This window comes from Bombina bombina, chromosome 5 (assembly GCF_027579735.1).
Source record: "Bombina bombina isolate aBomBom1 chromosome 5, aBomBom1.pri, whole genome shotgun sequence".
Taxonomy (NCBI): Eukaryota; Metazoa; Chordata; class Amphibia; order Anura; family Bombinatoridae; genus Bombina; species Bombina bombina.
The window spans coordinates 93,090,359-93,115,402 of NC_069503.1; the positions used below are offsets into that span (position 1 = coordinate 93,090,359).

Genomic DNA, 25,044 nt, shown 5'->3' on the forward strand with positions numbered 1-25,044 from the left:
TGTGGGATACAGGGCACAGGTGAGTGTATGTGTTTTATGTGTCTGTGGGATACAGGGCATAGGTGAGTGTATGTGTTTGATGTGTCTGAGGGATACAGGGCACAGGTGAGTTTATGTATGTGATGTGTCTGAGGGATACAGGGCACAGGTGAGTGTTTGTGTGTGATATGTCTGAGGGATGCAGGGTACAGGTGAGTGTATGTGTGTGATGTGTCTGAGGGATACATGCTACAGGTGAGTGTATATATGTGATGTGTCTGAGGGATACAGGGCACAGATGAGTGTATGTGTGTGTGATGTGTCTGAGGGATACAAGGCACAGGTGAGTGTACGTGTGTGATGTGTGTCTGAGGGATACAGGGGACAGGTGGGCGTACTGTGTGTGATGTGTCTGAGGGATACAGGGCACAGGTGAGTGTTTGTGTGTGATGTGTCTGAGGGATACATGGTACAGGTGAGTTTATTTGTGTGGTATGTCTGATGGATACAGGACACAGGTGACTGTAGACTGTATTTATGTGATGTGTCTGAGGTATACAGGGCACAGGTGAGTGTATGTGTGTGATGTCTCTGAGGGATACAGGGCACAGTTGAGTGTATGTGTGTGATGTGTCTGAAGGATACAGGGCACAGGTGAGTGTACGTGTGTGATGTGTCTGAGGGATACAGGGCACAGGTGAGTGTATGTGTGTGATGTATCTGAGGGATACAGGGCACAGTTGAGTGTATGTATGTGATATGTCTGAGGGATACAGGGCACAGGTGAGTGTACGTGTGTGATGTGTCTGAGGGATACAGGGTACAGGTGAGTGTATGTATGTGATGTGTCTGAGGGATACAGGGTACAGGTGGGTTTATGTATGTGATGTGTCTGAGGGATACAGGGCATATACATACATGCTCATATACTCATATTTACACACACAGTTATACACCTACATACGTACATACATGTGTGTCTGAGGGATACAGGGCACAGGTGAGTGTATGTTTTTTATGTGTCTGTGGGATACAGGGCATAGGTGAGTGTATGTGTTTGATGTGTCTGAGGGATACAGGGCACAGGTGAGTTTATGTATGTGATGTGTCTGAGGGATACAGGGCACAGGTGAGTGTTTGTGTGTGATATGTCTGAGGGATGCAGGGTACAGGTGAGTGTATGTGTGTGATGTGTCTGAGGGATACATGCTACAGGTGAGTGTATATATGTGATGTGTCTGAGGGATACAGGCTACAGGTGAGTGTATGTTTGTGATGTGTCTAAGGGATACAGGCTACATGTGAATGTATGTGTGTGATGTGTCTGAGGGATACAGGGTACAGGTGAGTGTATGTGTGTGATGTGTCTGAGGGATACAGGGTACAGGTGAGTGTATGTGTGTGATGTGTCTGAGGGATACAGGGCACAGGTGAGTTTACGTGTGTGATGTGTCTGAGGGATACAGGGTACAGGTGAGTGTATGTATGTGATGTGTCTGAGGGATACAGGGCACAGGTGAGTTTATGTTTGTGATGTGTCTGAGGGATACAGGGTACAGGTGAGTTTATGTATGTGATGTGTCTGAGGGATACAGGGCATATACATACATGCTCATATACTCATATTTACACACACAGTTATACACCTACATACGTACATACATGTGTGTCTGAGGGATACAGGGCACAGGTGAGTGTATGTTTTTTATGTGTCTGTGGGATACAGGGCACAGGTGAGTGTATGTGTTTTATGTGTCTGTGGGATACAGGGCATAGGTGAGTGTATGTGTTTGATGTGTCTGAGGGATACAGGGCACAGGTGAGTTTATGTATGTGATGTGTCTGAGGGATACAGGGCACAGGTGAGTGTTTGTGTGTGATATGTCTGAGGGATGCAGGGTACAGATGAGTGTATGTGTGTGATGTGTCTGAGGGATACATGCTACAGGTGAGTGCATATATGTGATGTGTCTGAGGGATACAGGGCACAGGTGAGTGTATGCGTGTGTGATGTGTCTGAGGGATACAAGGCACAGGTGAGTGTACGTGTGTGATGTGTGTCTGAGGGATACAGGGCACAGGTGGGCGTACTGTGTGTGATGTGTCTGAGGGATACAGGGCACAGGTGAGTGTTTGTGTGTGATATGTCTGAGGGATACAGGGCACAGGTGAGTGTACGTGTGCAATGTGTCTGAGGGATATATGGTACAGGTGAGTTTATTTGTGTGATATGTCTGATGGATATAGGACACAGGTGACTGTAGACTGTATTTATGTGATGTGTCTGAGGTATACAGGGCACAGGTGAGTGTATGTGTGTGATGTCTCTGAGGGATACAGGGCACAGTTGAGTGTATGTGTGTGATGTGTCTGAAGGATACAGGGCACAGGTGAGTGTACGTGTGTGATGTGTCTGAGGGATACAGGGCACAGGTGAGTGTATGTGTGTGATGTCTCTGAGGGATACAGGGCACAGTTGAGTGTATGTATGTGATATGTCTGAGGGATACAGGGCACAGGTGAGTGTATGTGTGTGATGTCTCTGAGGGATACAGGGCACAGTTGAGTGTATGTATGTGATATGTCTGAGGTATACAGGGCACAGGTGAGTGTACGTGTGCAATGTGTCTGAGGGATACAGGGCACAGGTGAGTGTACGTGTGTGATGTGTCTGAGGAATACAGGGCACAGGTGAGTGTATGTATGTGATGTGTCTGAGGGATACAGGGCACAGGTGAGTGTATATGTGTGATGTGTCTGAGGGATACAGGGCACAGGTGAGTGTATGTGATGTGTCTGAGAGTTACAGGGCAGAGGTGAGTGAATGTATGTGACTTAGGGTTAGGTTTAGGGGTTTATAACTTTAGTATAGTGGCGGCGATGTTGGGAGTGGCAGATTAGTGGTTAATAACATTATGTAGGTGTCGGCAATGTTGGGGGCAGCAGATTAGGGATTAATAAGTATAATGTAGGTGTCGGGGGCGGCAGATTAGGGGTTAATAAGTATAATGTAGGTGTCGGCGATGTCGGGGTAGGCAGATTAGGGGTGTTTAGACTCCGGGTTTATGTTGGGGTGTTTGGTGTAAACATAACTTTTGTTTCCCCATAGGAATCAGTGGGGCTGCGTTACGGAGCTTTACGCTCTTTTATTGCAGGTGTTAGGCTTTTTTTAGCCGTCTCTCCCCATTGAAGTCTATGGGGAAATCGTGCACGAGCACATAAAACCAGGTTACCGCAGCGCTGGTATTGGAGTGCGGTATGGAGCTCAATTTTGCTCTACGCTCACTTCTTGCCTGCTAACGCCGGGTTTATGAAAACCTGTAATAGCAGTGCTGTAGGGAGGTGAGCGGTGACAATAACTTGCAAGTTAGTACCGAGCTGCTCATAACGCAAAACTCGTAATCTAACCGATAGACTCAGGTGTATTTAACTTAAATTACACTGTTTTCACATTTTGTTTTAAACTAACTTTTAAAAAGATACCATGTAAACAGTGATTAATTTATTTCTATTTCTGTTTTGTTCCCCAGTTGTAAACGATGCTAAAATTTTATGTAAAACGGAACAAACAGAAGCTCAGTGGCTAGCAAATTTGCCAGAAGCTGCAAAGCAGGAAATATGTGACAATATAAATACAGGTAGGTGTACTAGTGTGACGTGTGTCTGAGGGATACAGGTTACAGGTGAGTGTATGTGTGATGTGTGTCTGAGGGATACAGGGCACAGGTGAGTGTACTGTGTGTGATGTGTCTAAGGGATACAGGGTACAGGTGAGTGTATGTGTGACGTGTGTCTGAGGGATACAGGGCACAGGTGAGTGTACTGTGTGTGATGTTCTGAGGGATACAGGGAACAGGTGAGTGTATGTATGTATGTGATGTGTCTGAGGGATACAGGGTACAGGTGAGTGTATGTGTGTGATGTGTCTGAGGGATACAGGGCACAGTTGACTGTATGTGTGTGATGTGTCTGAGGGATACAGGGCACAAGTGAGTGTACATGTGTGATGTGTCTGAGGGATAAATGGTACAGGTGAGTGTACGTGTGTGATGTGTCTGAGGGATACAGGGCACAGTTGACTGTATGTGTGTGATGTGTCTGAGAAATACAGGGCACAGTTGACTGTATGTGTGTGACGTGTCTGAGGGATACAGGGTAGCGGTGAGTTTATGTGTGTGATGTATCTGAGGGATACAGGGCACAGGTGAGTGTACGTGTGTAATGTGTATGTGTGTGATGTGTCTGAGGGATACAAGCTACAGGTGAGTATACATGTGTGACGTGTGTCTGAGGGATACAGGCTACAGGTGAGTGTACGTGTGCGATGTGTCTGAGGAATACAGGGCATAGTTGACTGTATGTGTGTGACGTGTCTGAGGGATACAGGGTAGCGGTGAGTTCATGTGTGTGATGTGTCTGAGAGATACAGGGTACAGGTGAGTGTACGTATGTGATGTGTCTGAGGAATACAGGGCACAGGTGAGTGTAGGTGTGTTATGTGTCTGATGGATACAGGGTACAGGTTAGTGTATGTGTGTGATGTGTATGAGGGATACAGGGTACAGGTGAGTGTACATGTGTGATTTGTCTGAAGGATACAGGGCACAGGTGAGTGTATGTATTTGATGTGTCTGAGGGTTACAGGGCAGAGATGAGTGAATGTAAGTGACTTAGGGTTAGGTTTAGGGTTTATATCTTTAGTATTGTGGCGGCGACGTTGGGGGCTGCAGATTAGGGGTTAATAAGTGTAGGTAGGTTGCTGCGACATTCAGAGCGGCAGATTAGGGGTTAATAACATTATGTTGGTGTCAGCAATGTTGAGGGCAGCAGATTAGGGGTTAATAAGTATAATGTAGGTGTCGGGGCAGCAGATTAGGGGTTAATAAGTATAATGTAGGTGTCAGCGATGTAGGGTGCGGCAGATTAGGGGTGTTTAGACTCAGGGTTTATGTTAGGGTGTTATGTGTAAACATAACTTTTGTTTCCCCATTGGAATCAATGGGGCTGCGTTACGGAGCTTTACACTCTTTTATTGCAGGTGTTAGGCTTTTTCTCTTGTAAGATGTATCGAGTCCACGGATTCATCCATACTTGTGGGATATTCTCCTTCCTTACAAGAAGTGGCAAAGAGAGCACCCAGAGCTTTAAGCTCAGCTCACCACACCCCCTGGGTGTGTCTGGGTCTCTGTGACATCATCAGAAGCCATGTTAGTTTTACTGATGGAACCTGCTAGAGAATAAGCCATGTGGCTGTAGCTGAATAAAAGTTATCTAAAGTTCCTGCTGCAGAGTCTTCATGATATGTGCAAGACACAAGGTAACAGCACACAACTGAATGTTCTAATCCTGACTACACACAGAACATAACAGCTGGCGACGAGGATCTGTGGTCTGACCCTATAATGGCACTTATTGGCACCTTACCTGTGTTTGCAGCAGACACAGACAGATGGGACACATGGGTTGAACAGTTTGAGCTATATTGTACAGCAAATAACATAGGAGCTGATAAGCAAGTGGCTGTGTTTCTGACAACTATAGGCTCAGCAGCTTACACTACATTAAGGGACATTCTCTCACCAGATAAACCTAATGCTAAACCTCTGTCTGACCTGATCTGCCTGTTATCTGACCACTACCTACCTAAGCCTCTAGAGATATCAGAACGCTTTAAGTTTTACACACGCAAGCAATTGCAGCATGAGGACATTAAAACTTATGTGATCAGTTTAAAGAAACTAGCAAGTAGCTGCAGATTTGGTGATTATTTAAACACTGCTTTACGTGATATGTTTGTTATTGGACTCATGGACTGTACAGTACAAAAGAGACTATTAGCAGAGGATGAGTTAACACTAAAGCGTGCTATAGAGATAGCTACAGTCATGGAACTTGCTGCTAAAGATGCACAAATGCTCCAGGCCCCAGCACAGGCAGTTTGTGATAAGGAAAAAGATGTTTTTCATACAAGTATGCACCTAAATAAACAGTATCCAGCTAGACAAGGGTCACAGACAGCTTGTTACAGATGTGGTGACACAAATCGCACAGCAAATGCCTGCAGGTTTAGGAACAGCACCTGCTATGGGTGTGGGAAGATTGGTCATACAAAGAGAGTGTGCAGAAGTTCCTTAGACAGAGATAAAAGTAAGAAAGGCAGCAAGTCACGTGCAGCTTTTCATGTGCAAGTAGATACACCACACACTGATTCAGAGGAAGACAAACCATTATACACATTACAGATCTACAGCCTTGAGAATAAAATTCCAGAACTACAAGCAAAGGTGAATATAGATGGTAAACTTCTCATTATGGAAGTTGATACAGGAGCAGCAGTCTCTGTTATCACAGCTGCTGATTGGAACCGCCTGGGACTAAGGCAACCAATTGTTCCAACAGCTGTCACCATGCAAACATATTCAAATGAAATAATAAAGCCTATTGGGTGTGTATCACCTACAGTGACATTTAATGGTATAACTAAAAAGGTACGCCTCTACATTTTACCTAAAGGAGGACCACCTTTGTTTGGTAGATCCTGGATCCAAGCATTGGGCATGCCAAAGTTACCACAACAGTTACCACTTAACAAACTGCTGGACCAAAGTGGGAATTCAAATTCTTCTTGGATTAATTCACTAAAGCACAAATATAAGACTGTATTTGATGGGAACCTAGGTTTAGTGAAAGACAAGCAGATTCAGCTTCACCTAAAAGAAAATGCTATTCCAAAATTTTGTAAACCAAGAGTTGTACCATTTGCACTTAAACCTAAAATTGAAGCAGAACTAGAAAGACTACGAAATCAGGGGATTATTGTTCCAGTGTCTAGCAGTGAATGGGCTTCCCCAATAGTTCCTGTCAGAAAAAAGAATGGGGACATTCGCATCTGTGGAGATTTCAGAGTGGGCCTTAACCCTCAATTACTTGTGGACCAGTATCCTTTACCACGGTTTGGCATTGCCCCAGCACCTGCAGTGTGGCAACGGATAATGGATGAGATCTTGGCAGGTATTCCACATACCCACTGTATGTTAGATGACATGCTTATCACTGGTGAAAATGATGCTGCTCATAAAGCCAATGTTGAAGCTGTTTTACAACGCCTACAGGAATTCGGACTGAAAGTTAACATGGAAAAGTGTGAGTTCTTCTGCAAGAGTTTAGAATATTGTGCACATGTAATGGACAAGACTGGTCTACACACAACTGCTGAAAAAGTGAAAGCGCTGGTTCATGCTCCCACCCCTGTTAATGTATCTCAGCTACGTTCTTATTTGGGGTTGCTCAATTACTATCACAGATTTTTACCAAATTTGGCTCATTTACTATATCCACTACACCGTCTTTTAGATAGTAAAAACCAGTGGGCCTGGACTGACTTATGTACACGAGCATTTGAACGCTCTAAGCAGCTTCTTCTGGAATCAAGACTCCTTGTCCACTATGACCTTAAGAAGCCTTTGGTACTAGCCTGTGATGCTTCACCATATGGTTTAGGCGCAGTACTTTCACACATTATGCCCGATGGGTCTGAACGTCCTGTGTCTTTTGCGTCCAGATCTTTAACTCCGTCGGAGAGAAATTATGCCCAGATTGATCGGGAAGCTTTAGCAATAATTTGGGCTGTGAAGAAATTCCACATTTATATATATGGCAGACCTTTTACTCTGATCACGGATCATAAACCACTTTTGTCCATTCTGCACCCTCAGAAGGGTATCTCCAACACAACAGCTGCACGACTTCAGCGCTATGCACTTCAGCTGGCGGCTTACAACTACTCCATTAAATATCAATGCCACAGTGATCATACGAATGTGGATATGTTTTCTAGATTACCCATGGTACATCACATGACAACATCTTCTAAAATCATAGAAACCCCTCCACAGCCTGTAAATCTAAATTCCAAAGTGATTGCTACTTATACATGCTCTGATTCTACCTTACAGGAAATCAAGTCTTTTGTTCAACATGGGTGGCCTAAAGTGGTTCGCTCTGACCTTCAGCCATATTTTACAAGGAAGAAGGAAATTGTGCATGACTCAGGCTGTCTGTTATGGGGGTCACGAGTGATAATTCCGACCTTACTGCAAACATTAGCATTAAAGTTACTACACAGCTCACACCAGGGTGTAGTAAAAATGAAGCAAAGAGCATGAGAATATTTTTGGTGGCCTAAATTGGATACAGATATTGCTTCTTATGTAGCTGCTTGCAATGCATGTGCACAGACACAGCGGAATCCCAGCAGGGACACCTCAAAAACTTGGCCATGGCCAAATGAACCTTGGACAAGAATCCATGTTGATTTTGCAGGGCCAGTGGAAGGACGAATGTATTTGGTGGCTGTGGATGCTCATTCCAAGTGGCCAGAAGTAGTTCAAATGTCAAGTATTACAACACAACAAACCATTGTCGTTCTTTCCAGTATGTTTGCAAGATTTGGACTGCCACAAACTTTAGTCTCAGACAATGGTCCACAGTTCATATCACATGAATTTGAAACCTTTCTAGATACAAATAACATCAAACACTGTAAGACAGCTCCATATTTTCCAGCCTCTAATGGACAGGCTGAAAGATTTGTACAAACTTTAAAACGCCACTTAGCTGTCTCTCAGAAATCAAAATTTAATCCAAACTCCCTTTCTAATTTTTTGTTTAACTATAGAAACACACCCCATGCCACTACTGGGCTATCACCTGCAATGTTAATGTTTGGAAGACGCCTGAGAACTCCACTGGATAAAGTTAGACCAGAACATCCCACACAAGAGTTGAACACTTCTAGCGTTTCAGAATTTGTTCTTCATGACAGAGTATGGGTTAGAAACTACCGTGGCCCAAATAAATGGATTCCAGCTGTCATAATACAAGGCATGGGCAACAGAATGTTTAAAGTTCAACTACAAGCTGGTGGTACAGTTTCCCGCCATGTAGAACAAATGAGACATAGATCTCAACCAGCTACACAAATATCAAATGATTCAGATGGTGAGGATATCTGGCATGGAGTGTGGTGCCCACCTGAGTCTTCTGAGGATGAAAATGCAATGAACACAACTGAAACAGATCAACCTCAGAATGATTCTGTCCAACAACAAAATATCACAGATGATCAACAACCGTTGGGTACTCCTCCACAGACAATTTCTCCTGAACCAAATACTCTACGGCCCTCTAGAAACAGAAGGCCACCTTCTAGATGGCAATGTGAGGATTCAGTGAGAGATTATTCAGCAAGGAATGACCTAATCCGAAGGCGGACTTATCGCAGAAAACATAACTGTGACTAAATTCTAGCCTGCGACCTAGGTCTTGTGCACATAGACTATAGAGATAAACTGTTCTAAGTTCAAGTGTCTGGTTTAGTTACTTGTTGTATGTTACAATATTATCCACTGTCTGTTCTTTTTTTTATTTTTTTTATTTATTTTTTATATATATATATTTTTTTTTTTGGAGAAAAAAGGGGATGTTAAGATTACTGCAGCTTTAAGCTCAGCTCACCACACCCCCTGGGTGTGTCTGGGTCTCTGTGACATCATCAGAAGCCATGTTAGTTTTACTGATGGAACCTGCTAGAGAATAAGCCATGTGGCTGTAGCTGAATAAAAGTTATCTAAAGTTCCTGCTGCAGAGTCTTCATGATATGTGCAAGACACAAGGTAACAGCACACAACTGAATGTTCTAATCCTGACTACACACAGAACATAACAAGGTTTAGGGTTTATATCTTTAGTATTGTGGCGGCGACGTTGGGGGCTGCAGATTAGGGGTTAATAAGTGTAGGTAGGTTGCGGCGACATTCAGAGCGGCAGATTAGGGGTTAATAACATTATGTTGGTGTCAGCAATGTTGAGGGCAGCAGATTAGGGGTTAATAAGTATAATGTAGGTGTCGGGGCAGCAGATTAGGGGTTAATAAGTATAATGTAGGTGTCAGCGATGTAGGGTGCGGCAGATTAGGGGTGTTTAGACTCAGGGTTTATGTTAGGGTGTTATGTGTAAACATAACTTTTGTTTCCCCATTGGAATCAATGGGGCTGCGTTACGGAGCTTTACACTCTTTTATTGCAGGTGTTAGGCTTTTTCTCTTGTAAGATGTATCGAGTCCACGGATTCATCCATACTTGTGGGATATTCTCCTTCCTTACAAGAAGTGGCAAAGAGAGCACCCAGAGCAGAGCTGTCTATATAGCTCCTCCCTTAGCTCCACCCCCAGTCATTCTCTTTGCCTACACTAAGTACTAGGAAGGGTAAAGTGAGTTTGGTGTTAGTTTTTATTTTCTCAAGCAAAAGTTTGTTATTTTAAATGGTACCGGTGTGTATTATTCACTCTCTGTCAGAAAAGGGATGAATATTTCTGCAAGGAGGATGATGATCTTAGCACTTTGTAACTAAGATCCACTGCTGTTCTCACAAGGGCTGAAGAGTACAGGAAAACTTCAGTTTGGGGAACGGTTTGCATGCTAAGCTGCATTGAGGTATGTCAGTGGCGTCACTAGGGGGGGGTGACACCAAAAAAAAAAAAAAAAATTTTTTTTTTTTTTACATTTTATTGAAATTCAAAAAAATACAATGTTGAGATGCATAGATTTTTTTTTTATTAGAGGGGCTGGCATTTGTGAACATTGGTGGGACTGGGGAAGTTGTAGACACACAATTTTTTTGCCCCTTGAGCCAGTGCTGCAATTTCAACAAATAGTTTTCCCGGCTGCTTTTGCTTGTTTGTACTTTGCTTCTCCCCTGCCCAATTTCACTATGAATGTTGTGGGCGTGCCGTGGGGCTTGCAAAGTTGCGCTGCTAGCCTAAACCTGCCTGCCTATCTGTGCTCACTGCTCAGTGACATGTGGAGCAGTGGAGTCACTCACTGCTGTGCTGTCTCTCTAAACGGGAACTGGCAAATCATGAGGGGATGCCTGGCACCTGACCGCATGACTGTTTGACACTGTCTTTAAAGTGAAGGAGCCACGTATGATGCCCACCAGACCATTACGGTTACGGTACACTAAGTGCACACTGAACAGGTAGGAGGGCGGGCGGGGGTCTGGGGGTGGGCAGAGTGCAGAGGGGATTGGCCATAAGAAGCGGTAGGCACGCGGCCCGGGGCTGTGCACTGACAGGCTTGGAACAGAGTCAGAGAGCAGAATTTTTATAGACACATAGTAGGAATCCTAGCTTGCATAAAGGGCTCATTGGTTACTGGTGACACTGATAGGAAAAAACTTTTCTTTATTGAAAACATAACGTTTTTTGAGGGACTTTAAGGGGTCATTGTGGCTTATTTAGGGGTTATTAACCCACATGGCTAGTTTAGAAACACTCTGGTGTGTTTCTTTTAGGCCCCATAACATCGAGTGAGGTGGGAGGGGCCTATTTTCGCGCCTCAGTTGCGCAGTTTCTTTTACTCAGAGACATCCAACTGCTTCTCCAGAGGGTCCTGCTGTGTTTGAGGGCTTAAAAGAAGTTTTTTCCACCACAAATCTATCCTAAAGGGCAGGTAGGCGCCACAGCAGAGCTGTGGCAAGGTGCTGAACGTTTTTTTACCGTTTTTTGACGATTTGTCAATCCGGTTTTTACATTAAGGGGTTAATCGTTTATTTGTCTGGCTGTGCAAACTTACTAAAGCTTTATGATGCTACTGTAAACATTTCGTAAAGTTTACTGCTTTTTTACACTGTTTTGCAGAGTTTGTGCATCTTTTTTTCTCTTAAAGGCACAGTACCGTTTTTTTTCTAAGTATTATTTGCTTTGATTAAAGTGTTTTCCAAGCTTGCTTGTTTCATTACTAGCCTGTTTAACATGTCTGACATCAAGGAAAATCCTTGTTCAATGTGTTTAGAAGCCATTGTGGAACCTCTCTTAGAATGTGTCCCACTTGTACTGATATGTCTATAAATTATGAAGAGCATATTTTAGCACTTAAAAATATAGCAATAGATGATTCTCAGACAGAAGGAAATGAGGGTTTGCCATCTAGCTCTCCCCAAGTGTCACAACCAGTAACACCCTCACAAGTGACGCCAAGTACCCCTAGTGCGTCGAATTCATTTACTTTACAAGACATGGCCAAAGTTATGAATACAACCCTCACAGATATTTTATCTAAACTGCCTGGTTTACAAGGAAAGCGTGACAGCTCTGGGTTAAGAACAAATGCTGAGCCGTCTGACGCTTTAGTAGCTGTATCCAATATACCCTCACAATGTTCTGAAGTAGGGGAAAGGGATTTGTTATCTGAGGGAGAAATTTCTGATTCAGGAAAGACGCTCCCTCAGACAGATTCTGATATGACGGCCTTTAAATTTAAGCTTGAACACCTCCGCTTATTGCTCAGGGAGGTATTAGCGACTCTAGATGATTGTGACCCTATAGTGGTCTGTCAGTATATTTATGAAAATCTAAGTAGTGCTCTCCAAATAATATATCGGCTTATGGCAGGGTTATAACACAATATATTTAATAATTATTCTTAAAAATAGAAACCCTTAACCAACATGCATCTACTAGAAACCATACAATTAATATAAATACCTGAATTCTTTTATTTAGTTAATATCCATGAACATTTTGAAATATATTTACAATACCAGAATATGACACAATTATTATATACGTTAAAACCGACTATTAAGATATGCTATACTTCTTACAAAGCCCAGAAAAATTTACCTTCACAAATCAGCCTTATTTACAAATAGCCTTTCATTCAGTTAACACAATGGGACTAAACTTTTAACATCCAAGCAATACAATCCTAAACAGTGCTTATAAACAATAGGATAATATATATATTATGCTATTTAACTGCAATTTATCCTAATACAATATTGATTTAAAACACCAGAACTTTCACAGATAAATCCTTTAGCCTACCAGATACAAATTTAAACAATACCTAGGCTTATGAAATATTAACTTGAAATACAAACTGCTTCTTTAAATCTTTCAACTGTACTTTAAACTGCAGTGACTTAGAATTTAACTAATAGTCTTACCAATAACCTTGAATATGTTACCAGGGTAAAGAGCAGTCGATATCCAATATTCCTTAATAGGAATTATTTTACCTCAGATCACCAATAAGTGTATATCGCAATCAATGGGAAAGGTAGATTAGCTTTGCTTGAGTAAATGGTATTTCACGCCCAGCAGGAACCAGTTACAAGTTTTAGCTTCAGCAGAAAATCTGTCCTTTCTCTATCCTGCATTCACCTTTTATTAGTTTTCCATAATGGGTAAATTATGGGTGGCCCTCCTTGTCTCTTCTGATAGGGTATTTTGAATACCTGATTGGATTGGCCCTTAACGGAGTTGAGCATGTTTACTATGGCAACGCATCTTTTGAAAGTTAAATTCCCTTAACTGTCCTACCGGTATTGGCCCTTAGGTGGCAGCAGACATCCAGGCAAAACAAATTCACCTTTAAAATTTCTAAGCATATTTAAACAAGTTAATTATGCTCATAAAATGGTTATTTAATCAGATCATACTCTCTGCATTAATCATATATAACCCCAATTATAGATGGGTAGTATTAGATTATTTTTTCTGATTATTCTGATACCAAATATGTTATATTATTAACATTGTATTATATTAAAGCAATTTAATACTGCTAATTATTAGCTTAAAATGTTAACAAGTACCAAAGTATCACAAAAGAGGGGGGATAAATAAAATAAATGTAATAAGATAGGATAAACACAAAAAATAAAAAATATATATATGTGGTGCCACTAATATATGTTAAACCATAAAAATTAATTAGTTAATATAGAGTTCATATAAGGATATGTACATTCTTCCTGGCACTCTTCAGTCTTCTGTCTTCAGTCTACGCTATGTGGCATATTTTCTCTTTTTTATGAGGATCAAGAGAGATCACACAGAAGACTGAAGAGTGCCAGGAAGAATGTACATATCCTTATATGAACTCTATATTAACTAATTAATTTTTATGGTTTAACATATATTAGTGGCACCACATATATATATATTTTATTTTTTGTGTTTATCCTATCTTATCACATTTATTTCATTAGCTTAAAATGTATTACAATTTTATCAGTATCCTGGCATTTCTATATCTAATATATTTCACATAATATAGTATGCTCTATGTCTCCCACAATTCTTGCACGCAGGAACTTTGCCAATGGTTCACCTGAAAAATAATGTGTCATTAATTATTTCTTTTTAGGTCCACACATATCTATTCATATTCTTAAAAACACAGATGCTGATGTATTCAGTGCACCTCTTTCTAAGTGCATAGATTGATGCCCATGACCAATGGTTGTCTGCAATAAAAATAGAAATAATTATTAGAAATGATCCAAGCATTCATATGTATTTGATGTAGTTATTACTCAACATAGCAATCATTAATTTAATATAAAATGTCTCAGTCCCATATATATACATATATGGGTTATTTGAATTATTCCAAATACATATGAAACTAGTATTGTTCCCTTGGCAAAATGTATTTATTTTTATCTGTGTTATACAGGGGTTGTAAATGTTAATTCTTTAACCCACACTGCTTTCAGTAATTTTAAGTTCACACCATAGCATTTGTCTGTGTTTCCTAAGGTCTTCACTGCCCCACCCACATAGCATGGTTTATTTGCATTTGAAATGCACAGAGTTACTTTCTCACAAGACATGTTATTTGAAACTAGACAGGTTCCTCTGTGAGGAGTAGGCAGTTTCACACATTTCCACTTTGAAAGACAAATGGTATCCTGAGATGGTTGTCAAAGTTTAACAAGCCAAATGTTTTAGTTTCAAGCCTCCGGAGACATCTTGTCTGCGGTTTATTCCTGAATTGTTTATTCAGACTTGTGGGGGTTTTGAGAATCAAATCCTGACATCAGAATTTAAACCTCATTCCAGTAATTTCTGATAAAATATGGTTTCATATATAAACACATTTCCCTATCCTATTGACATACATATATATATATATAAATATGTATTTTCCTGTGCCCTGACATAATTCCCCCTTTCAAATTCAAATATATGTAGGGCACATGTATTTGAATTGGATCAAAGTCAGTGGTACTCGGTGAGGATATTGGCCGTATACATCATAGGCAGTCCTTTAAGTAGAAAGTCTGTTATTTTTGAGCCAGTCATCTTCAAACTACAGTATGTCTTTAGTACATTTGGGGGATATGACACTTCATTCTCCCTCTATGACTTGTAATTGGGATCTGGGATGACATGCCCGCAATTGATTGATATGGACCCATTTATCTATGAAACTTTCATTTTTGGGGATCCTTATTTTATAGGCCACTGGAGATATTTTGTCAGTAATGACAAAAGGACCTTTCCATGAGGGAAGAAATTTCTTCTCCCTATCCTGATCTCTTCCAAAGTTATAAAGATAAACTTTATCATTTATTTCATATTCTTTTTTGGACGTTTTGAGATCCTAATAGGTTTTAGTGGCGGTTTGCGGCTCTTTCTAAATTCCTTTGAGCAAATGCAAAGGCATATTGCAGGTGCTTTCTTAGGTTCTCCACATATTGATGTGTATTGGCAGCGTTTATCAAGTTTTGGTCTGATGTACGGTACAGCAGATGCTGAGGTAGAACCATTCTTCTGCCAGTCATCAGTTCAAAAGGTGACATCTTGGTAGCACTTCTTGGAGTTGCTCTTAATGCCATTAGGACTAGAGGTAGTTTTACATCCCAGTCTTTACCCGTTTCACTCACAAACTTTTTGAGGATTTTAACGATGGACTGGTTGTAACGCTCTACACCACCACTTGAGGCAGCTCTATAAGCAATATGGAGCTTTCTTTTAACCCCTAGTATTTTCCACATTTTGGTCATCACTTCGCTAGTGAAGTGGGTCCCCCGATCTGACTCGATTCTTTGGGGCAGACCAAATCTGGAAAATACATGGTTGATGAGCAACGCTGCACATGTTTCAGCACTATTGTTAGGTGCACTAATGCACTCTACCCATTTAGTGAACAGGCATGTCACGGTTAACATGTATTTGTTACCTCTTGATGACCTTATTACCGGACCAATAAAATCAATTTGTATATCTAAACATGGCATTACCATCCCCCTTTTCTGCAATGGCGCTCTATGCGTTGGTGCAGTGGGTTGGAACTGTGGGCAGATTAAACAACCTTGACAGTAGGTTTGAACATCTTTCAACATGTGTGGCCAAAGAGCGTAATCACGTAATATTTCATACGTAAGTTTTGGCACCACGATGACCAGATGTGGGAGCATCATGGGCATGTTGATGCATTAGACCTCTGAACTTGGTGGGTACTACCCACTGCTGGATGCCAGTTTTGGAGGTTCTAATTAACAAACCATCCTGTAACTTGAATTGTGATCTAGATTTTATTAAGGTTCTAAGATCTTCTTTGCCTATACAATCATCTTTTGAGATGGGTTTGCCTTCAGGATCTTCTATGTGTTTATAGAAGATGCCTACAATGGGGTCTTCTTTTTGACTAGTGATCAGGTCCTCACTGGGAGAATCCTGACTCCATTGTACCAGGTTAGGATCACTCTGTTGTTTTGCCTGGTTTCTGGTAATGGCTTCTACCTGAATTGCCCCCATTAAGTGGTCAATATTAAGGAGTTCTCCAGTTATGGCTCCTTGTTTGGCTAATGAATCCGCAAGATCATTGCCTTCCTTATCTGGGCCTAGAACCCTGGAATGACCCCTGGTCTTTTTCCAGTGTATGGTTAAATCATTGGATACCACCAGATTATCAATTTCGCAGAACAACTTGCCATGCTTGACTGGTTTGTTATTGCTTTTCTGCATGCCATTTCTTTTCCAAGTTGGCAGGTATTCAACAAAACTGTCACGCACATAATTTGAGTCAGTTATGATCACAAATTCATGAATACCATGTTCAATAGCCATTTCAATGGTTTTGAAAACAGCAGTTAGTTCTGCAACTTGACTGGATCTTGGTCCAATGTTGAAACCTATAGATATATTTGGGAATCCATTTGCCCCAGTTATACCAATGCCAGCGACTAATCTGCGCTCATTATCAATAGTGGCATGGTAAGAACAACCATTAACATACACCCAAGGTAATGTTTGACAATGGTCCTCATTGTATATTTTATATGGGGAAAGCAATTGTTCCTCCAAAAATCATCTTCTGATAATTCTTCCCCAGGATCTCTAGCAGTACAGTTGTGGAGCTCAGCAAGCCCTTGTGCGACTGGATTCTTTTTATTCTGCTTGTAGCAAATTTCTAGTGGCCAGCCTTGTAAGGAAAGAGTCCATGCTGTTATGTGGCTATTTGACAAATTCCCATCTCTTATTCTTTCACTTTGCAAATATAGGAAAAAATACTATCAAAGCGCCAAATAAAAATGGCAGGGTCTGAACAATATGCAATTAATTTTATTCAAACAGTTGCATTTGAATAAAAGATTTAAACCATGTGACAGTTTGGACAAATTTAATGAAGGATATAAACAGTTGTGACAATTTAAAACAATGTTGATTAAAACAATGTTACAATTAAAACAAATAATCGAGGATCCAAGATTTTACAATGATTTAAAAACCCAAATTCTTGGGAGACAGCAAGAGTTTACAATGGTAAAATATACAAATAAACAAATGAATTTCCTATATGTAGACCTATGGTTGTGTTGGAGCGGTGTTCTTAATTTTCTGGTTCGCTTTATATCTAAGGGATTTAATGTGTCTTATCCTAATATTTTCAGAAATTCGTTATATGTTAGGCGTATGAGGAAAGGTATAAATTCTTGATTGGAAAAATTATATAATAAACTTGATGTGAAATAATATGTGTCAAAGTCAATGGCGTGTTAAAAAACCAAACAATGATTTTAGAAAAATAGTGAAAAAACTGCACTTAAAAACGATAAGCAGAGAACAGTGTAAACGGTAAAAAATCCGGTAAAAGTTCAAAAACGGTGCATATCTAAATACAATCCTGTCTTCATAACTGATAAACAGTAAAAATAATAAACAATAAAAATATTGAACAATAAAAATGTGGTCTTCACAATTGTGCAAATACAATCCAGTGATCAAAATACAAAGGAATTGTGATCCATAATGTAAAAAGTCAAGTGAAAAAAGAAAAGATAAAATGTTTGTTCAAATTAGTGTGGAACAGTCACACATCCAGGAGTTATATCAAATTAAGAATGTATATGTGATGGTTTTCCTCCAAGATTGAGGGTGCAATGTGTCTTCTAAGCAGTGAATTTCAACTTGCTGCAGATAAAAGTCCTTCTGCCAAAAAAGAAATAAATAATAGTGTAGATGGTTTAAAAAGAATAATATTACCAGAATGTCACTCACCAGTCGACGCGTTTCAGTCATCCACTGACCTTTATCAAGACTGGTTTTTTAATATAATTGTGGTCTTTATATACCTGTATTGGTATTTGCCATTTTTTCATTATACCGGAAGTGAACCTCACCACTTCCGGTTTCGCGTAACTCTGATATTTCTTATGTTTCTTAGATGCCGTGTATTACTTCTCAGATTGTCAGGCATTTTTCTATAGCTTCATCCCTATTTGTTTTATTTATTTTAAATAGCTGTGGGACAATTTTTTCACGGATCACTTGTGGCTTTAATATGTGTATTCCCCTATTGGTTAGCCTTATACACATAGATCCTTCCGATTGGCTGGATAGGGGGCGGGTTATAAGATATCCGCACTATTGGCCATTGATGATGTTATGGGTAACTGTGGCATGTGTCTGTGTTTACAGGACTGCTTGTCCGTTTTTCCGGCCTGCCTATTGGATGCCAAAAAATGTCCACACTCCTTAACGGTTGGTTAAATTTGGAGGTGTGTAGTGAATTACAAAATTCTATTGGTTTCTGTGAATGTGATGCGAGAGAGATCGTTGTGTTGAAATTTTCAATAATGCCAACTATTATATATAAAGGATATCAGTTAGATTGTGTGAGAACTTAATAATCCTTTATATCACATAGATTTAGATCTTGAATTGCAACAGTATTCCAGAGTCTATATGTATCATCTCAAAGTGTACTAACAGGACTTTATACAGATTGTAACTCTAAATATTTACTTCACAATAATGGATTTAAGTTTTTAACATGACTGCCTTCTAAGAAAGTAGACCCTGTACATTGTTCCTTGTGCTTATGATCAAACATTATTGCATAGTGTTGATCTTATATGACTACTCATCTGTGGTATTTCAAAGTATATCACAACTTGAAAAACGGGTTTATTGTATAATACATTTAGTATTATAAGACCATATTTCTGATTCTCCGACATTTGTTAAACTTTTTATAAAATTTTTTTTTTAGTAAATGTCTTGAAAAAACTTGAAAAAATCTTTTTTAAAAACCTTTCCTCAAATATGTGATGGAATGCCAAGAAAAAGGAAGGATCTATGTGTATAAGGCTAACCAATAGGGGAATACACATATTAAAGCCACAAGTGATCCGTGAAAAAATTGTCCCACAGCTATTTAAAATAAATAAAACAAATAGGGATGAAGCTATAGAAAAATGCCTGACAATCTGAGAAGTAATACACGGCATCTAAGAAACATAAGAAATATCAGAGTTACGCGAAACCGAAAGTGGTGAGGTTCACTTCCGGTATAACGAAAAAATGGCAATTACCAATACAGGTATATAAAGACCCCAATTATATTAAAAAACAAGTCTTGATAAAGGTCAGTGGATGACCGAAACGCGTCGACTGGTGAGTGACATTCTGGTAATATTATTCTTTTTAAACCATCTACACTATTATTTATTTCTTTTTTGGCAGAAGGACTTTTATCTGCAGCAAGTTGAAATTCACTGCTTAGAAGACACATTGCACCCTCAATCTTGGAGGAAAACCATCACATATACATTCTAAATTTGACATAACTCCTGGATGTGTGACTGTTCCACACTAATTTGAACAAACATTTTATCTTTTCTTTTTTCACTTGACTTTTTACATTATGGATCACAATTCCTTTTTATTTTGATCACTGGATTGTATTTGCACAATTGTGAAGACCACATTTTTATTGTTCAATATTTTTATTGTTTATTATTTTTACTGTTTATCAGTTATGAAGACAGGATTGTATTTAGATATGCACCGTTTTTAACTTTTACCGGATTTTTTACTGTTTACACTGTTCTCTGCTTATCGTTTTTAAGTGCAGTTTTTTCACTATTTTTCTAAAATCATTGTTTGGTTTTTTAACACGCCATTGACTTTGACACATATTATTTCACATCAAGTTTATTATATAATTTTTCCAATCAAGCATTTATACCTTTCCTCATACGCCTAACATATAATGAATTTCTGAAAATATTAGGATAAGACACATTAAATCCCTTAGATATAAGGCGAACCAGAAAATTAAGAACACCGCTCCAACACGACCATAGGTCTACATATAGGAAATTCATTTGTTTATTTGTATATTTTACCATTGTAAACTCTTGCTGTCTCCCAAGAATTTTGGTTTTTAAATCATTGTAAAATCTTGGATCCTCGATTATTTGTTTTAATTGTAACATTGTTTTAATCAACATTGTTTTAAATTGTCACAACTGTTTATATCCTTCATTAAATTTGTCCAAACTGTCACATGGTTTAAATCTTTTATTCAAATGCAACTGTTTGAATAAAATTAATTGCATATTGTTCAGACCCTGCCATTGTTATTTGGCGCTTTGATAGTATTTTTTCAGATTTTCCACATTTCTTGACCGCTAGGGGTCAATATATTAGAGCTAAGGGTCTTCATTGTAGTAGGAGCTCAGTGACACACTTCACTTTGCAAATATAGCAAAGGCTGGTGGGCCGTTTCTACAATAATTTTCTCGCCCTGTATATAGCTGCGGAAATTTTGTGGAGCCCATACAGTAGATAAGAGGGCTTTTTCGCAATCGTTAAACTTTATTTCTACTGGGGATAGATTTTTACTCGCATAAGCAATGGCTTTGTTCAAATTATCATGCTTTTGGTATAAAACAGCACTCATGCGTACATCTGTGTAACCCGTTTCTAAGAAGAAAGGTTTACCTCCCTCAGGGTATGCTAGGCAAGGTGCTTGAGTGAGTTTTCTCTTCAGCTCTCTGATGGCTGTCTCTTGAGACTCACCGCAGTGCCATTTCACATCTTTCTTTAGAAGAAGTAGTAGTGGTTTAGCTAATTCCGCATAATTATCAATGAATTTGCGAGAATAATTTGTCATACCCAGGAATGATCTCAATTCTTTTAAGTTAGTTGGGTTTTTAGAATTCACTATAGCTTCCACCTTTTTCTTCTGGGGATTTAATCCTTCAGAAGTAACTTCATGTCCCAAGAAGTTTACACGAGTGCGGCACCATTGAGCTTTTTGTAGGGACAATTTGACACCTGCCCTTTTAAGTTGGCTGAGGACGTGTTTAAGCTCTGTGACGTGTTTTTCAAAGTCTGTGCTTTTGATTAAAACATCATCAACATAAGATAAGGTCCCCCTTTCCAGTGCATCAGGCATAGCCTTATGCATGAATACAGCAAATTCATGTCCAGAATTTATGTATCCAAAAGGAAGTCTTTGAAATGCATATTGGACCTTTTGGAAGGAGAATGCTAGCTTATATTGGTCCTCTTCATGTACCTTTATGGTCCAATATCCCTGTGCACAATCAATGGCAGTGAATATTTTGGATCCCTGCATTTGTGCTGGGCATTGGTCAATATATGGCATAGGCCAGCCAGACATGTACACTCATTTGTTTAGCTGCCTTAATTCAGCACACAAACTCCATTGTCCATTGGGCTTGAGAACACCTAGAATAGGATTATTATAGGAGCTGTGTACCTGTCTGATAATACCTCTTTCTTCCAAATTCCTTATGATCTCTGCAAGAGAATCATATGAGGCTAAGGGAAGTCTGTATTGTTTGACAAATACAGGTGGTGCATCGGGATCTGTTTGTATTCTTGCAATGTGCAAGTCTGTAGTACCACAGTCATAAGAATCCTTAGCAAAAATATCCTTGTACTCCAACAGGAGTTCTCGCAGCAGTTAGCGTTCACCATCGCTGGAACAGCCATTAGCTAAGGATATTTGCTCTTCGACTATTTGCTGAAATCCTGCAAAGATTTCAGGCTGTCCTTTTTCATAGGCTTCTTCCAACCTAAAGGTGAGGTCCCCTTGATTATAGTTTACATTGCTCCCATGACTCTGGGTATTGGGGTAATCTTGCTGTTTGATTGGCTGATCAAACACTAGAGAGGCTTCTTCAATTTTACAGATGCCTTCCTCTGAGCTGAAGGGATAAATAGACTGAATATTAAATAGACCCTCTGGCATAGATGCAAAGGATTGTGCTATTAATTGTTCTTCAGTTAAGTATCCTTCAGGTATTAGCCCAATTACATTATTCTGGAATCCAAAAGTGTAATAACTTGATTCCAGTGCATATCCTATGGTAGTTCCCTTGGATAATGTTATATCCTGTGGGGTCATGTTATGCACAATAATATGTATTGGAACAGTTCCAATATTCACCATAGGAGTGTAGGTTACTGTGACACCCAGATTTTGTATTCTATGGGAGAGGCAAATTGGTGTTTCAGAAGTTTTTAATTTATGACCTCTTTACTTGTAAGGGTAAAATAAATTTATCAGCCCCAGCAGGAATTATAACATTGCTGGATACCTGCATATTCACAGCATATGGCAATTGCTGGTTTTATTTCAGGGTTGCATTTTCATCCTGAAATACTTCAGGGTCCCCCTTTAACCTGCTCCAGAGGCAAGAATTAATCAAATCTATTTGTATGGCATATCTATGTAAGATATCATTGCCAATGTATATTTGATTATGGGGAGTATTTAAAACTAAAAACAGGTGCTTCACTGACTTATTATCAATAGAGATAGATAATAAGCACTTAGCTGTGATGTTATAGCTTTCAGACCTGTTATCCAGGTTGTGGACACAGTGGTCTTGGGGAGAAAGATATTTAATCACTTTAGGTTCAGCTTTTTGCGCTAATATACCTTCGCTTATATAGCTAGCTTCCTGTTTTAAACTCAAATTGGCATATTTTGTTGTACCAAGGTCATGCACTTGTATAGGGATAAATAGATCCTCTTTAACTCTCTCAATCCCTGTGAGGTATTGAGCGTGGTCTCCCCCCTTAGGGATTTTATGATCCCCCTTGTGGAGTGATATGGTTAATACATCGCCATCTAGGGAAATATTCGCTATCTTTCCAGGCGAGATTTTAAAAGTGTTACCATCAGAGCCACTTAAAGGAGCCTGATCATCTATTTGTAAAATAGTGATTTCAGGTACCGAGTCATTCCTGAAATGAATCTCCACAGCATCTGGTTTCTCTTCCACCACGTGACAGTTATGTCGGGGGTGAGATATACCAGATTTCTCATAATTGATAGGCCTTTTAACTTGTGAACAAATTACATTATTTATGCAATCAATTATGGTGCTTAATCGCTTCAGGAGATCACTACCAATAATTAAACGATCAGTTGGCAGATCCACTATAATGACAGGGTGTCTTAAGACCCTGTTCCCCAATTTAAATTTTAACCAGGCAGTACCGTAAACTTTTAGGGAGTAACCCCCAACACCTATTAGAGAACCGTCAAATTCTCTTATTTTAGGTTTGTGGGGTGTTAGCTCATTTAGCCGTGTGTAGTACCTGTGGGATAAGATAGATGCCTGAGATCCGATGTCAATTAATCCCATGATAGGGTTGGAGACTGAATCTTGCAGCTCAACTAATACATAGCATTTTCCTGCATTTTCTACCATTTCACACATAAAGTTGGCGTTATCATACATCTGTGGGCTTCGCCACGTGTTACCTGAGTTCGCCATGTTTTCCGATGCAGAAGAAGTTTCATACCTACCGGTCTCCTGTATGACAGGTTTGGCTGGATTCTTGTGTACTGCATCTGTGGAAATAAGGTTAAGGGAGTGCTGCAAAGGAAGAGATTTGTTAATTTTTCCCGGATGAGGTTGCTTGTCATCACAGCTAAATTGTCCGCTTCCGGTCTGTGGGGAGAGAACATGATCAGTATCATTGATATTTATTATTACATTTTGTATATCTCTCCCCTCCCCTTCAGGTGATACTGCAGTATTTATGACTGTGCCTGTGGTCCACTGCTGACCACTGGCTGTACCCCTAAAAAAGTATTGTTCTGTTGCTGATTTGTAGAAAGTTGACTCATATTAGCGAATTGTTTGCTCAACCGATTTAACTGGGTAAACAGCATATCTACCTGATTGTACAAGTTACCTCTACCCCTGGGCCTATCTCTTGGTGCCCCATGATAATGATTCCTGTACCATTGGGTTCCCTCAGAATCAGGGCCGCTATTTCTATTCTGGCGTGGTTGCCCCTGGGGTTCAGCTTGTTCAGTATTAGTACTTTGGGGAGCATTATATACCTGGGGTGTCTGGTTACCCTGAGAATAACTTCGCCGTCTATTGTATCTACCCTTGCGCGGATACCAATTATTTGGTGAGTATTCTCTTTGTGAGTAATTATTTACCTGATTATGTCCCCCACTTTGGTTATAGTCTCCCTGCGCCTCAACCTGTGTAGGGGAGGGGGCAGAGTTAAACCTCTGTGGAGATGGCCTGTTTTGATTGGCCACTTCCGTGTAGGTTTTCTGTTTAGACTCCAAATTGAGGGGGTTAGGTGACGCCCTAGTTTCTGCCACAATTTTGGGTTTTGATTCCTTTTTCACCCCCTGTTCACTGAATTGCTGAATGGAGTATAATTTTGTACTCTTTGATCAGCCATTCCAATGAGCAGTCCTCATCAAAATCTCTAGCTAAGTTAATTTTGATGGGTGTAGGCAATGCTTCAAAAAAATAAATTTATAACTTCTGAGCCATCAAATCTGGGATTATCTTCAGCCATACTGTACGCATTCTTCAATTCAAAAAGGAATTCGATTGGACTCTGATTCGCACTACATTTTAAACCATATACCGCTATTTTTTTAGTGCGATATTGCCCGAATTCTTTTC

General features: G+C 39.8%; 1 protein-coding gene across 2 annotated transcripts in view; it reads left to right on the plus strand.

Annotated features, from left to right (window-relative positions):
• LOC128659958 (zinc finger protein OZF-like) overlaps positions 1 to 25,044 on the plus strand; it is a 187,334-nt gene that overhangs the window by 22,681 nt on the left and 139,609 nt on the right. The window contains exon 4 of one of the 2 annotated variants that reach the window (XM_053713547.1): positions 3,510 to 3,617. The exons of the other annotated variant lie outside the window; for it this stretch is intronic. Coding sequence (XP_053569522.1) covers positions 3,510 to 3,617 — 108 coding nt within the window. The remainder of the gene's footprint in view (positions 1 to 3,509; positions 3,618 to 25,044) is intronic. 2 annotated transcript variants of the gene reach the window in all.